This window comes from Melitaea cinxia, chromosome 5 (assembly GCF_905220565.1).
Source record: "Melitaea cinxia chromosome 5, ilMelCinx1.1, whole genome shotgun sequence".
Taxonomy (NCBI): Eukaryota; Metazoa; Arthropoda; class Insecta; order Lepidoptera; family Nymphalidae; genus Melitaea; species Melitaea cinxia.
In genome coordinates this window covers 8452383-8469675 of record NC_059398.1, presented here as the reverse complement: position 1 = coordinate 8469675, position 17293 = coordinate 8452383, and the positions used below count along the sequence as shown (strand labels likewise).

Sequence of the window (17293 nt, the reverse complement as noted above, 5' to 3'; positions counted from 1 at the left end):
ATATTTTTATGTAAGCAAAATGACTCATAGTACAATACAATATTAACACATCATTTTTTTTTAAATAAGGTAAGTACAAGTTAAAAAAATGAAATAAGAGCACACATTTAATTCGGTAATAATTTATTTAAAAATAAATTAGTACATAAAATTGAATTAAATATATATATATATATATATATATATATATATATATATATATATATATTATAACTTACACAAATGTACAGCAAACAAAACTCCTTACTCCTATGTAATTTTTTCACATACTTATTGTATAAAAAATTTCGAGGATTTTACAAATGTTTACATAATAAGTCATGTTAATGACTCATTTTCTTTTTGTGAAGCAAATTTTTTTGCTATTTCCCGTCGAGTGTGTACCAATATTCGATGTCCTATGCAATCTAAGTCTTCTTCAAAGCATTTATTTCTACAACATTTCTTGCATAGCTGATATATACATTTTCCTCCCTAAAATAAAAAATATATATTATTAAATTCCTTAAATGTACAGTCAAATAAAGTTATTTATTGGAGTTTACTCCTTAAGAATCGATTTCTATATAAGGCCCCCAGTATAAAAAAATATGAGGAGTAAAGTCTACTGAAGGAATGACTTTAGCGAGATGGCATTATTTGATTCGTTTCATTCGTTGTCAGTCTTTTTTGTGCCTAGATCTGAAGGAGTAAACTCCAGTCATGCGTCGGAGCTGACATACACACTTTTTTTAGAACAATAAATAGGTAGGTAATAACGATGTTTAATATCAAAAGGTATTCCTTTTATTATTACCAGAGGGTTAGGACAAGTCTCATTAACACATATTTCTCCCTTTCTTCTGTTCTGTTGGTCAAATTCGGGTTTTGTTGGTCTTCGTGAAATTCTTCTCAATTTTTTCATTTTTTTCCTAGATATGGTATTACCTTCAGAATCATTGTTTGTTCTTTTTACAATATTATTATTATTCTAAAACAACAATAAATTGAATTAATTCGATTACACATGTATTGTATTGTAGTGGGCTCGGTTTTCCGCATTTAGACACAGAGGTGGTCCGTTGTGCGTGATTCGATTACACATATTTTTATGTAAAAAATTATCTAATATTATATTCATAAAATTCTCGTGTCAAGTAAGGTGGTTGGTCTGAGAATTGGTCGTAAACTATTTTTAAACATTTTTTTAAAATTATTTTCGAGTAATAATATATATGGCAAAACAGCGTTTGCTGGGTCAGCTAGTAGTCAGTTCTATTAGTAAAATCATGTATAAAATACAATTCACAATAATATGAAGTTCTGACCTGCTGCTCTCTGCTTAGTCTTTCCATTTTTTCAGTGTGTTTTTCAGGTGATATTCGTACATAAGGTTGACATATCCATGGAGGTAAGATTAAATTAAAAGCAATTCTTGTTATTCTTTCATCATCGTCAAAGTTGGCATTTCCTTCATGGTAGAGCTGGTATTTGTCTCTTATTTTAAAACAGACATTTTTAAAATCTTTCAAATTTTGGGCTGTAGCTAATAATTGTCTTTCTTCATTATTAATTTCAAATGAGAAACTGAAAGAACAAAGTATTATAAAAATATGTTTTAATAACAAAATACATTTTTAAAGTTTATTTTTAAATGATTAAGCTTACATTTTATGAAATATTTTGAACAAATGTCCTCTAATAAATGAAGTTGGGCATGGGTATTGTTCAACGAGGGCCAAATATTCAAGTGCTATTTCCCATGATATTGGGTTAATTCCTTCAAAAATTGCAGGGTTCGTAAGATTACCTTCAGCACTCATTACACCATCCACTTTTGTGAAATCTATACATCGATGAACATCTTGTAAGCATTGTATATTACCATTTGCAAACATGGGTATGGATATGGCTTCCCTGCAAGCAAATACGATATATGGCTATGACACAATATATAACTGTAACTAATATTTGTAAAAATCAGAAAAACAGAGCTTTTATTATTTTGACAAAATTCATACAACTCATCTGAACTTTTCCTTCCATTTAATTGTCTAGTAGAAAAAATAATCTACTTCAAACACAATTATGAAGTGTTATTATAAAATTGGTATATAATGTAATATTTTAAAACAGAATTAGGTTAAAATTTTACAATTTTTAGTCAAAACAATTAAAACTCATTGTCATTTAATTTTTTTAACAATTTTACTAACAGCTTTAACTAACCTAATAGCTTTAATATGCTGCCAACTAGCTATACCTGTCAATGGCCCTTTTTGTTCTCTAGTTCTTCCATGAACTGTCAAAAGTTTGCATCCTGCTTCTTGTAACATCAAAGCATACTTTACTGATTTTTCAATACTTTCAAATATCCTTACTTTACAAGTAATTGGAATTGAAACTGCATTTGACATAGCTGTCACTGTAAAATTAATAGATTTATTAAAATTTTATTCTTCTACGTGACATTGGCGAAATCATCTGTGCTCATTTGGCACTATTGAAAGCCATTAATCAAGAAGAAGAAGAAGAAGAAGAAATTATATTCCATTCTGAAAAATTTGAAATTTAAATCTACTTGCCTATTTGTTGCAATAGTACCCAATCATCCTGAAGAAAAGATCCATATCTCCCACGCTTGGCAATAGATTGTGGGCAACCAAGATTTACATCAATAGCGTCACAATCCTTTTCCACAAGTATTGCAGCAGTAGCCATTGTTTCTGGATTATTACCACAGAACTGTTAAAATAAGGTTAAAGATGTTGCGAAAAACTATTTTGCCAACGCCTCAAAAATGTATTGTAAAAATGTACCTGTACAATTAAAGGACGATCTTCGGGACATGTAGTAAAGTTTTCTTTCCTATACTTTGGATCTTTTGTAAAAACGTTACTATGCAACATAGGGGTATAGCAGAGCATTGCACCATGTCTTCTGCATAATAATCTCCAAGCTAGTTCACTTGCATCGACCATAGGAGCAACCACAAAACGTGGTCGCCCAATTCTTTCGAACCACTCTGCATCCATTATAGGCGCTTTTTGTTATTTACAAAAATAAAAAAGCGACATAACCTTAATCTATCGCGTATCATTATAAATTTCTAATTTCGTGACATTTGTCAACTAGGGTTGAACTAGTGATAAAGTCGACTGTGACAGAGAGTATATAACTGTGAATTTTGTCAAGAATCGGTCTTTTCATGAAAATAATCGACCTTTTAGAATCGACTTGAACCTGTCTCGAGTCGATTAAAATGGATTCTCACTCGATAGCTTCGACTTTTTAAACAATACTTAACATATTATGGATAATAGTATAGTTTGGCCCAGGGCTTGGAATCTCGTTTAAATTTCGGTAACGTTAACTTGTTTCGGCAGCAGTCAGTCAGTCAGTCCAGCCTATTGCAGTCCACTGCTGGACATAGGCCTCCCCAAGTTCGCGCCAGACATCCCGGTTTTGCGCAATTCTCATCCAGCCTACACCGGCAATCTTACGTAGATCGTCAGACATAACGTTATTTATGGAGTAACGATTGTACCTTAAATAAGGTTATTTTGGAGCCATTTTACCATTATATTTTTTTACCGGTATTGCAAGCCAATTGGAGAGCCATTTATCGCATAAGCACTTGTATTAACTTGTATTTCTACGGTCAGTCGATATTCCAAACTGGTATTTGAATGTTTTATTAATATTTAATATTTAAAATTTTGTTTTACTGTATTAAATTTTGTTTTAAATATTGTACTATGTGGCTACGGTACTAAAGAATATAGCCACCCCCTCTCTTCCCGTGGGTGTCGTAAGAGGCGACTAAGGGATAACACAGTTCCGCTACCACCTTGGAACTTAAAAAAGCCGACCGATGGCAGGATAACCATCCAACTGCTGGCTTTGAAATACACAGGCCGAAGACGGGCAGCAGCGTCTTCGGTGCGACAAAGCCAACCCTGCGGTCACCAATCCGCCTGCTCAGCGTGGTGACTATGGGCAAAACACATGAGTTCACGCTATTTTTGGCGTAAACTTGTGGAGGCCTATGTCCAGCAGTGGACTGTATAGGCTGTAATGATGATGAAAATTTTGTTTATAATGTATATTTGTTTTTATATCATTTCACTGAATTCTTATCTTCAATTTACGTTCATTGCTTACATACTTTATTAGTTTATAATAGAATATATATTATATTCTTCTTTTTATTTATTTATGTAATTTTTTATGAAAGTGCTTATGATAATAATAATTTCTTTGTATTATTATAACTACTTGAATGTAGACATTTGTATGTAAGTTTATTATACATCTACACCACCTACCCAATTTCGATAATAAGTTTCCTTTCTATGTATAGGCTGTCTGGAAGAAATGACTTATTAGCCATAAGTCCGCCCATTGTGCTTCACTGTCTATAGAATATATATTTTACTAGCTGTACCCGCGACTCCATCCACGTGGATTTTTAACAAAAAAGTTATTGCTCAGTTCGCAGAGTTATAAAATAATTAAAATTCTAAAAGAAAAGTAGCCTAAGTTACTCCTTACTACGTCAGCTGTCTGCCAGTGAAAGTCCTGTCGAAATCGGTCGAGCCGTTTCAGAGATTAGTCGGAACAGAAAGACATCATTATAATGCCTGTAACATCTTGACAGACGATTTAAGCAGTGAGTTAAAAAAAAGTTATTTTGGTATATGTATCGTGTATACATTCAAATACATTTAGTAAAAAGTGGTTACCTTAATATTACAAGCAGACACTCCCATTTTATTATTGTATAGATAAAAATCTTAAAAACAATACTTATGTGTGAATTGTTTAAATAAAATGTGCAACTGATAAATAAGTCGCGTATTAAAAATAAGGAAATATATCGAATAAAACTTGTAAAATCTGGGGGCACGGTAGTGCCCCCGCCAAGACGAGCCAAAAAAAAAGAAAAAAAAAAAAAACGAAAAGCACTACCTATCTTTTCTCGAAGTGCTTCGTCGTTTTTTTGAACCCCCATAACTTGGGTTTGGATTATACTAGATAAACAAAATTCTCGGAATATAATGTCAATAGTGAACTTATTAAACATATAAAGTTTCAATTACATAGCTCTTATACTTTAGATTTTATTGATATCTAAAAAACCCCGATTTCGTCACTCACTGATGATCATCAAAATTCTTAGAGTACTTCCTGAAGTCCCAGAAAGCTGAAATTTGGTATGTAAGCTAGTATTAGTACACAAACAAGAAAAAAATTCTAAAACTTGGAACTTTTACCCCCCAACCCCTTAAACTAGGGGATGGAAGTTTGTATGAGACTTCCGCAAATTTTGATGCTAGAGGTCTGAAAATTGATATAGGGACTCCTAGTTACTCCTTGTTATAAATAATAATAATAAAATACACAAAAAATAAAAATCGGTTATTAGTTTAGGTCGAAAATTTACATTGTGTAATTTTGGTATTTAAGTTTTGGCGGAGGTCCGTTTGCATATCAGTTCAACATAAAATCAAAAACAGCGTGCTTAAAGCGAATATGGTGAAGATTGGATGATATTTATGGTATAAAATGTGTCGGAGGTAAAATGCAGCTATAATATTGTCATAAGCAACTTACAAAAAGAAGTGAAATCCCACCAAAAACATTTTCATGTAAAATGTTGCCAAGACGAGATCATATGGCTCGCACTGTCAAAAAGTTATCAGATCTCATGTAGAGCCAAGCTTCTAACTCTACACGTCCTAACTCTACAAGCCCTAACTTCACAAACTCTACACCTTAGTCAAAATATGTGGCTTTGCCGTTTCGTTACTACCGGCTGCCGATGTTGTAGATGACGACTTTCCTGTCTCATTTATATATATATATATATATATATATATATATATATATATATATATATATATATATATATATATATATATACTCTTTTTATTTTTATTTGTATTATATGTATATCAATTATTCTTCTTCTTTTTATTTTTTCTTTAATAGAACTATTGTATATCAGAAAAGTAATAAACAGTGAATAAATTTTTCACCTTACGCTCACGTGAAGGTAGCGAAACGGCCAAGCCACATATTTTGACTAAGGTGTAGAGTTTGTGAAGTTAGGGCTTGTAGAGTTAGGACGTGTAGAGTTAGAAGCTTGGCTCTACATGAGATCTGATAACTTTTTGACAGTGCGAGCCATATGATCTCGTCTTGGCAACATTTTACATGAAAATGTTTTTGGTGGGATATCTTTTAACCATTGCTTTTATAGTTATTGTTATTAAAAAGTCCACTTGAAAGTTGATTTTTAGCTATGATTAATCGACTTTGAGAATCAAAAAACTCCAAGTCGATTCGAAAGTCAAAAGTCAACTTTTTTTCCTTCCATTTTTATATCTATTGTCGACTTAACTATGGTTTCGAATGTCATAACAGCCGCGATCCATTAAGCGTCCGCAACGCATGCGGCGCCTATTCTATCGTTCCACCTAAGGCCCGTCATAGATGTTAGATGATCGTCAGTCGTGACTGTTCACGACCACATCGCCCACAAAATATATGTGGATCAAAGTTGGCTTTCATCAAAATGTGGCGGGAATTTAAAAAAAACAACTGTCAATGTCAAATTGCGCATGTTATCTCACATTCGAGACTGCAAAAACGCACAGATTAATTCCCGGAAATCCATATTGAATTAAGTTTTACTGCAATCCTCGCTCAATATTCACTCACAACCCCCACTGCTGCATGTTTTCATCATATCGCTATATTGTGACAGCTGATACCTGACAACGGCCAAATATGTGTTCCATTCATAAAATTCGCCCACAACGCCCGCGGCGTTTTTTTCGTTAATGGAACGGCAATTTCAGCGATAATGATCAATGGCGTTGTAGGCCGTAGGTGGAATGCACCCGTTAGCAGCACTGTGACAGACTGCAAACGTCTAACGCTTCTCTATGCTCCATGGTCTAACGTCAGAATCAGCGTGACAAGATTTAGGAGATTTCTACTTTTTTGGTAGATTTTGAGGTACCGGTAACAATATGTAGAAGGTAAATTTTTTTTGGAACATTTTGGTATAATTCACTCTTTTCAACTATTCTGGTACTTTTTTTCTTCATATAGCAAACCTCTTAAACAATGTGGGGTATTCTTCTTTTCATCGAATGGGTTGTAACTGTCGCTTTCTACTATTAATTATTCGAGTAGGAAAGTTGTTGGAGGAATCACACATGTATTGAAAAAAAATTGATTAGGTAGGTTTGTCTTTAATTTTTATTCAACCGTTTGTGCCATGAGCCAGTGATGTAAAAGTTACCGATTTATCGGTGGAACTCCCGATTTAATTAGTGAATAAATACTGATAAAATAATTTTAAGGTATAATTTCCCGATTTACTCCATTTTAGCACATGAAACTTAAATTATGCGAGTTTTGAGGCTGTAACATTACACGTACACATATACGTTTGTACCTAAATGTAACTGTACATAAATGGTAGTTCTCGGAGGCATTTTTTAATGGTCTCTCTTAAACAAGCCAATCTAAACTGTATTTCATAAGTACTAAGGTTTGAATATTATTGTCTTTGGAATGTAGGGGCTTCCCGCAGTTATCAATTCCGTGTGAAACACAAAATTACAATAAAAAGTGGAATAGATTGAATATGCTAAGGATGCTAATCAAATTAATGGAGTCAGCTTAATGACGCTTCAGCTTTCAGTTTGCGCTTGTCATTCATCACGGGTAGCTAGTTTAAGTGTATTTATCTATGGTCACGGGCGCATGTCATCACGTATTGCAATGGATTCGCAAAACGAACGCCACGAACGAGAGGTTCTGACCGAATTTATATCTTTATATATTGATTTGCCATATCTTTGGGACATTGGATCCGATCTATACCAAGAAAAGAACCAAAAAACTTCACTTCACTTTAGCATAAAAAAGTTATTGCCAAACTCACCTTCTGTTGCTCTATAATTGTGTTTGCTCGCAAACGAAAAAAAACCGACTTCAATTACATCGACGAGTAATACAACGTAGATCGACGAAAAAATAGTCAAGTAACTTACGCGTTATCAAAGATTACTCAAAAAGTAGTTATCAGATCTCGATAAAATTTATATATGACCACATGATAAACACCAGCTTTCGATTAAATTAAAAATTATCAAAATCGATACACCCAGTAAAAAGTTATTGTGGATTTTCGAGAGTTTCCCTCGATTTCTCTAGGATCCCATCACCAGATCCTGGTTTCCTTATCATTGTATCAAACTAGGGATATCCCCTTTCTAACAAAAAAGAATTATTAAAATCGGTACATCCAGTAGAAAGTTATGTGGTATAATACAACGTAGGTCGACGAAAAAGCGTCAAGTAAAAACGCATTATTAGATATAACTCGAAAAGTAGTTGTTAGATCTCAAATAAATTTAAACGGGACCAAATGACACAAACCACCTTTCGATCAAAAGAAAATTTTTCGAAATTGCTCCACCCAGTCAAAAGTTCTGAAGTAACATACATAAAAAAATACAGTCGAATTGAGAACCTCTTCCTTTTTTGGAAGTCGGTTAAAAAAGCAAGGAGCCATCGCTTCAAATCATCATTACAGCCTATACAGTCCACTGCTGGACATAGGCCTCCACAAGTTTACGTCAAAAATAACGTGAACTCATGTGTTTTGCCCATAGTCACCACGCTGGGCAGGCGGGTTGGTGACCGCAGTACTGGCTTTGTCGCACCAAAGACGCTGCTGCCCGTCTTCGGCCTGTGTATTTCAAAGCCAGCAGTTGGATGGTTATCCCGCCATCGGTCGGCTTCTTAAGTTCCAAGATGGTTGTGGAACCTTGTTATCCCTTAGTCGCCTCTTACGACACCCACGGGAAGAGAGGGGGTGGCTAAATTCTTTAGTGCCGTAGCCACACAGCACAAATACCAGAGAAGAACTGACAAGGTGAGTCAACCACCGACCGTGTAGAATGAATACAAAAATTGGTTGACCCGACCAAGGACACGATGGTCGGCGGTCGATCCCGACCGTGTAAAACGCCTTTTATATACTCTTTGCGGTCCACTTGCGGTCCACCGGACGGCGGACCTAGCTACAGTGTTGCCGTTTTAGCCATTTTGTGGCTAGATCTAGCGGATTTTCAACGGTTTTAGCCAAAAAACAATCCATTTTAGCCACCAAAATAAATCTAGCTACTTCTAGCTGCTTTTTAGATTGTTACTACATACATATTTTTATTACTATAAAAACTCTACCGACTAATACATACCACCATACGGTACCAATACTACCAAACTAAAATACATAGTTAATTTTAGGCAACATCAATAATGTCCGCATTATGGCAGGGGGATTCCCGAATGAATGTTTATCTTTAACGTAATTTAGGTTCGATCGAATGAAAGTAGACCGTATTGCTATTGCTGTTGAGCCTAGTTTGTTTTGCATAACGTCAATACTACTCGTGTCAAAATGTCAAACGGAGCGCAATGTTGTTATTGTTTACGCATACGCATTTTTTTTAATTAAAGCGTGTGAAACCGCGGGGCACAGCTAGTATATTATAGTTAGTAATTCAAAGTAAAGTAAAGTCGTCGTAGTTTTTTAGGTGTATTTCAAAACTAATTCAAGTTCCACTGAGTCACATTATGCTCTGTAATTGGAAAACGCACAATTTAGCCACTTCTAGCGGAATTTCGAAAGTGATTTTTTTAACAGATACCTTTTTTAGCGTTAAAACTTTTAACGGTAATTCGGTAACGAAAATGTTTTTTAACGTTAAATTTTACCGTTAAATAGTATTTTAACGATACTGATAACGTTACCTCTAATATCACGAATTAACGAAATTTTTATCGATACCTTTACGACGTTGCCGCTCCGTGCAGAAAATCTTCGACTCGACGCGCTGAACTCCCCGCGCCGCTCAATGCAGATTGATAAGAGCGGCAATAGCGCGTGACATTAAATTATAATTGTGCGATCGAACAAAAATAAATAAAAGTAGGCACGACCATCTATGAAAAAATACCTGTATAATTTTTTCATCAATAGATTATTGTTATAGTAATGGAATTCATTTGCTAATAAAAACAACTTATTCAGAGATATTAAAATATAATAAATAAAATTGTGTTTACTCGTTAACGAAAGAAAAAACCAACTTCAATTACATTGACAAGTAAAATAACGTTCATAGACGAAAAAATTGTCATGTAAATGCGCATTATTAGATATAACTCGAAAAGTACTTGATCAAATCTAAATGGGACTATGTAACAAGCACCACCTTTTGATTAAAAAAAGAATGATCGAAATCGGTCCATCCAATAAAAATAAATTATGGAGTAACACACATTACAAAAAATTTAATCGAATTGAGAATATCTTATTTTTTTCAAGTTTGTTAAAAATAATAATACAAAAAGAACAGCTTATTTCATATTCCATCATTGTTTTGATCATTGTTTAAAAAATAGATCACATATGTGCACACTAAACAAACATTATATGGCATATTCTCTTATAATTCAAAAACCAATAAAGAAAATTACAAATCTAATCTGTCTCTTTCATACATTATACGAGCGTAATAATTTCGTTACCTATAACGTTAACAGTAGCAATTAACAGTAACGGTATAGTTAAGTAACGTTAAAAATAACGTTAAATGAGTTTTTACCGGTAAAAAATATAACGGTAAAATGTGTGAAAAATAACGTTATCTAAAGTATCGTTACTCCAAAAATAACGTTATGCCGACCTTGACAAATTAACGATACCGAATTTTTAACGGTATTCCAAGCCCTAGATGTATGTAGTCACAAACTAGATTGTCCTAACGGCAACACTGCCTGGCTACATAACTACATATATATACTAATTTGTGCACCGGACCACCGGACAGTCCGGAGTTCCGGACACCCAGTGTTGCCAACTTAGTGGATTTTCCATTAGATCTGGTGGTTTAGACACCCCTTTTGACGGGAAAAAATTGGTTTTAGTGGCTAGTGGATTTTTTAGTGGTTTAGGTTTGTTCCAGTTAGTGGTAAGCTTCATAGCTTACCACTAAAGAATGATCTAGTATTTTTCTAGGATTTTTTTACAGGCACACACAACAGGCAAAAATGGTATATTTTGTTGTGTAGGCAACACCGAACGAATTCAAGACTGTCGGCTGTTGGGAATTCCCCAAAAATTGTTTATGAATTTCTTGAATGAACATAAACTTTATATGTTCAACTATTGGTTAAGTTTGATTTGATTCGAAAGACCAAGTTGTTATTTATTTACTCAGTCGTCAGTCAGTTCAGTGAACAGTGCAGTTCTCTATTGGTTCGCTATCGTTCTCTAATCTGTAAATGATACTTACTTCTCAATCTTGCTTTAATTTGTTTTTAAACTGTTTAGCGCTGTAAAATTATTTTTGAGATAGTTTTAAATAGTATTTGATAATGCTCAAGCCACAGTACACCCAAAAGTTTCGAGATTGTTGGTTACGTGACGTTGTTACAGAGATATCGTGATTGAAGTTTTGAGGTTCGATTTTTAAATCGGAAAAAATTAACCTACCACCTTTGAGGTTAGAATAACGCTTGGCTCCGGTGCTGCGGGAAGTGCAGCCCTTCCGAGGGCTGCCCTCCCTCCGCGCCTCCGGCTTAAAAAATACTCTACAGGCCTTACCTCTAGACCTAGACCACGAGGATGTGGGTTGCTCCGATTCGGTCTTGGGTATTTTTCGAATTTCTATACCTATATTCTAGCACACAATGTTACTAGTTTTATTAGAATATTATGTCTGACGCTTTATTTTGTTTAAAAGTGTCTATTTGTCAATCGTTAAAGGTCAGTTCGTATCGTATTTTGATCTTGCAGTAAAGATCGTTTTTACGTAAATTTGTTCGAAAATAACGCGTAAAAGTCGCAGAACGGAGCATGAGTATACTTCCCGCAGCACTAGAATTAAGGTAGAGTCAGAAGTAACAAAAATTTAACCTCCCATAATATGTCTGGCCTCTGACACACAGGTTCTAACCTGTGTGTCAGAGGCCAGACCTGTGCGAGTGGATATTAATTATCGAACGAAAATTTTGTTTTCGAATGTTTAATACTAACTAGCTTTCGGGCGCGGTTTGGGTGGCGTTAAATTTGGTGATGAAAAATAAATTAAAGAAAAAACTAAAATATAAAAAATATATTTTTAAAAAATTCTTTATACAATAATTAATGTTACTTTTATTTTTTATTTATTTATTTATTTATTTTAAATATTTGGTACATAACAAAAACTATTTGTAACGATAATAACTACATTAGTATAAAACTGTGTCGCAGTCATTAACGCCCTCCTCGCAAAGCGTCGAATCACAAAGATGACCAAATGTTACAAAAAATAAACATAAACACAATGAAACCAGTAATAATAAAGATCAAACAACTATAAAATAACTATGATAAAACAAAGATAATAAAAAGGGATGCAATGATGTGGAATTTAGAAACGTGTGTTGTGTGTAAGTACGAAATGTTTGTGTGTGTGTGTGTGTGTGTGTTTGTGTGTGTATGTGTGTGCGTAGGTGTGTGCGTATGTGTTTGTTTGAATATGTGGATACGTTTCACCTCGTTCACCTATAAAACACCAAAAATGTCTAGCTAGGTTACAGTGACCAAAAGTTTTTCCGTCTGATTATAATTTAATTTCAGTAACCAGTTTGTCAATTTAGATTTACATACACGATAAGTTAGGGGGTAAATATTTAATTGCTTATTAATTTTATTGTACAGTATGGGACTCAAGTAATAATACTGACGAAATGAGGAGACTCTGTGACAAAATTGAATAGGACATACTCTATCACATCTCCGTTTTCCCGACAAAAATCGTTCATCAAATGGGGTGAATTTGTGTTTCCGGAGAACAGAGCAAAGGACAAATAACTGTCGAACTGTTAATACGCCACAAATCTCGTACAGTTCTGTTGTTGGGAAACGGATAGGTCTCGAAATCATAATCTTTAGGATACATCTCTGCACTCTTTCCAGTTGAAGCAAGGTTGTTATGGTTGCACCACCCCAAACCGGTATGCAGTAAGCAAGTAACGATTGCACAAGGGCATAATAAACCATCTTCATAATTTGGAAACTAGCACTTGATCTTAATTGTCTAAAGATGTATGTAAGTTTACGCAACCGGGAGGCAATAGCTTGTATCTGATTCTTCCAAGTAAGATTTTCATCAACGAGTACACCTAGATATTTTACAACGGAAGAGCGAGTTATATTGCTACAGCTGCAAATACCATGTTCGGGATAGCATTTATGTGCGGTTATAGAGAAGGAATTGGAGGGTAAGGAGCGCTTGCAGCCAAATGTCATAAACACAGTCTTATCCAAATTTAAAGTCAGGATGTTGTTAGACAACCAACTCGTCACGACGGTAAGAGCCATTTCGCTATGCTTACGCGTCTCAGTCCAATTTTTACCATGGACGAGAAGAACAGTATCATCTGCATATGATACAATTTTGCAGTTTGGTATTTTAAGATTACAGAGGTCATTTACGTATATCAAGAAAAGAGTGGGACCCAATATACTACCCTGTGGTACTCCATACGTAAGATTCGCCTCATCACTGATGACACTGTTTATTTTAACTTTTTGCGTTCTTTCAGATAGGTAGCTTTTCAGGAGGTTTAGAGCAATTCCCCTGACGCCAATTTTTTCCAATTTAATAAGAAGAAAAGGAAGAGAAACTGTATCAAACGCTTTAGACAGGTCCAAGAATATACCCAGAGTCCTCCTTTTACCGTCAATATTTCCAATCACATCGTCCACCAAAGTCATAAGCGCATCCTCTGTAGATTTACCAGCTCTAAAACCATATTGGTTACAAGCAAGCAAGCTATATTTCTCTAAATAAGACACGATTCTTTTGTTAATAAGTTTTTCAAGAATCTTTGACAGAGAACTTAAAACAGAAATAGGTCTATAATTGGTAACAGATTCTTTACAACCTTTTTTAAATATTGGGTGAACAATGGCGGTTTTGAAGACCCTGGGGAATATTCCCTGAGACAAGCAGAGATTACAGACCCTAGTAATTGAAGGACAGAGAATGTCCACGGCGCTTTTAAGTAAAGATGTCGTTATACCGTCCCATCCAACAGCAGAATGGCTCTTAAGACCATTGATGATGGTTGTGACTTCTACGTCATCAGTCTCATTCAAAACCATCGAAGTTGACGCCAAATTTGAAGCAATGTAAGGTAGGTAAAGCTGAGGCTTATTCTCCAAGCTACCAGTGGCAGAAGCGAAATTTTTACCTATGCTTGCGAAGAATTCGTTAACCTTGTTAACTGACTCGATCGGGTCGCTAGATGATTTTATGAGAGGACTTGATGTGTTAGTATTTTCGTTGGATATATTGGTGACTTTTTTAATAACAGCCCAAGTTCTCTTAACATCTTTGCCAGCCTTCCGGAATTCGTTAGTTTCGAAGTCAGTCTTTATTTTCTTCAACAAATTATTGCAGAAGTTTCTGTAACGAGTATAGATTATTCTGGCAGTCATGTCATTTGGATTACTTTTAGTTTTTTTGTATAATTTATCGCGATGTCGTATGCAGCGTAGCAATCCAGGAGTAATCCAGGGTTTTATGATTCGCTTCCTGCCTGAGAGCGTTATAATACGGGTATGGTCCTGTATAGTTGAAGATATTGCCAGTACTAATCTCCTCGCCGCATCCTCTGGATCAGTGCTGTTTAAAATGTAGGAAAAATCTGTCTTTTTTAGTTTAGTCAGAGTTGCTGATTCATCGACATAGGAAATAGAACGTGAAGCCGTAGTATTTTTGTAAATCATTTCACAGCAAACTAGTATGGGGCAATGATCGGTAAAAGGGGTATCCATTACATATGTAGCCGAATTCTTATTGCTTCGCATGATTACATGGTCCAGGCAGTTATCTTTTCTTGTTGGAAACAAGTGAGCTGGTAGCAACCCATGCATAGCGCAATGATTTAAATACTCCTCTGCATGTGGATCAAGAGGCGACTTGCTAATATTAATATTTAAATCACCAATAACGACTAAAGTGTTAAATTTGTTTAATGAGGCCAAAAGCATGTCCAAACTATATAAAAAAGAATTAATATCGTGGAAGGAAGGAGAACGATATAAACCAACCACCGCAAGAGTGGACGAAAGCCTGATCATCAAACAATTTGCATCGCTAACCTCAGGCTCAGAAACCTCACATTCCAATATGTCTCTAACGTATGCAACAACACCGTCATTCTGATTAGAGAAACCTGACCTAAACGAATTGAAACCAGGTAAAACTGGTATTGTATGAGTTTTACTTAACCAGCATTCGGAAAGAATTAAAATATCAATTTGATAACCCAACCTCATCAGCAAAACTAGAAGTGAGTCAAAATTGCAGCCTATGCTACGTATATTAACATGCATAATTTTTAATCCTAAAGCGTTCGTCAGAGATTGGTTACACTGTTCAGGAGAACAGAGTTGCGATCCAGAAACTAAAATATTTTCGATATCATCAACAATATTTCCGTCAATCATAACTTGATTCTGATTGCAACACAAGTACAGAAGGCCGGGATTATACATATATTCCCGACCTTCAAACTAGTAAAACGAACCAACATATTAAGTGTAACGTACTTGTTTATGTGTGAATTAGGTAAATAAGGTGTATGAGTGTAAGTAAGTGTAAAAAAATTGTAAATATCATGCAAAGCTGAAAGTAACACGAAGTAATAAAAAAAAATAACTTTAAAACAAACAAAATTAATAAAAAAAATAAAGTTATAGAGCATTAAGATTAAAAAAACTAAAACACCATCAAAGCAAAATTTATACATATTTAGATTTACTAGTCACTGTTTTGGTTTTAGTTCTGTTAAAACGTCTTCATTTCTAACAATTATAGACTTTTCTCCTTCTTTCCTTCTTAATAATATCTTGCCATTTGAAATCCAACAATGTGAATATTGATTCAATTTGGCGAAGTCACGGGCAAGGAAGAAAAGCCTTTTCATCCTGGGTGTAAGACTCTCAGAGATGAAAACTGGTTTGGAAGGTCCTGGTAATTTCAGTTGTTCGGTAGTTAGTCGGGCATTTTCCTTATTTCTCTTTCTGTACATCTGAATGATTTTTTCTTTCAACAAGACTCCAGTAAAATCTACAAGAACTGTCCGTGTATTTGGGTCCCGAGAGTTGATGCGAAAGACGTCCTTGACTTCATGCGACTTAAAGGGAACATTTAAGTTGTTACCCACAGAAATAACAGTGTTTAACAGTTTGTCTTTCGTTTCAGATGGAATGGCCGGAATATTTTTAATTTCAATGCAGGTTGACCTTGACAAACGTTCATAATTTTCCATTCTGTTCTCTAATAGTTGTAATTGGAGAAGATGTTGCTGTCTCTCCCTTTCAAATTTTTCAATCTGAACGATTATGGAGTCATACTTCTGAGATAAAAATTGAACCGACGTTTGAATTTCGCTATTTTGCATTTTAATCTCGTCAACGGCTGCAGTTAACTTCTCAAATTTTTGATTTTGTTCCCTTTTAAATTCTTCAATGAGATCCTTAATTTCAATCATAAACGAGCCAAGCCTTTCGCCAACTTGGTCTGAAGGCGAACTACGTCTTCGTTTTTGTCGAAAGGTCGCAGTCGGAGTTGCTGCTGCATATTCAATGTTACCCTCCCTTGTCAGACTTGGTTCCGAAGCACAGTGCTGAAGTGGAGAAGATAATGATGGCGCGGGAGGGGTTCTATTCAAAGGCATCTTATCAGCTGTTTATGTATTAAAAAAAAAAAAAAATTGACAAAAAAAATTCTTTTGAATAGTTTTATTTCAGAGGTTCGAACGCTCGACTCACTATTAATTGTTAGCTCAAGGTGGGCGCGTGAACGCTGCGCTATAGCCAGTCTGTTAAAGTTCGTTGAAAAAGTGTGTCATTAAGTTATGATTCACAAAAACAAACGTAGGTAGCTTATCATTGGTTCAAAGGTCAGACTATTAACCGATACAACGATTCACTTATAAACCTTAAACATTTGTATAATGTTCACAAACACTAAAATGTACATCGTCCGATCCGCGAATTATTTATCACTTTAACTAGTTGGATAATTACGTGACTATTTCGAAAAAAAGTACGTATAAATGCGCACTTTTAATATTTTTAAAACAATTAAATTAACAGAGCTACTTGAAACACGTATACGTTCTCCGGACGCCGCGGGGGGGGGCAAAAGAGAGATTCTTT

At 34.8% G+C, this 17293-nt stretch overlaps 1 protein-coding gene across 1 annotated transcript; it reads right to left on the bottom strand.

The window, feature by feature from the left end:
* Positions 1-247: 247 nt before the first annotated feature.
* Positions 248-3106, bottom strand: LOC123654013 (tRNA-dihydrouridine(16/17) synthase [NAD(P)(+)]-like). The gene is made up of 7 exons (XM_045589975.1): positions 2799-3106; positions 2565-2724; positions 2209-2404; positions 1648-1896; positions 1308-1566; positions 797-970; positions 248-474 (listed from the first exon to the last, which is right to left on the bottom strand). Exons 1-7 carry the CDS (start codon positions 3012-3014, stop codon positions 319-321), a joined length of 1410 nt encoding a protein of 469 aa, XP_045445931.1. The 5' UTR covers positions 3015-3106; the 3' UTR covers positions 248-318.
* Between the last annotated feature and the right edge of the window lie 14187 nt (positions 3107-17293).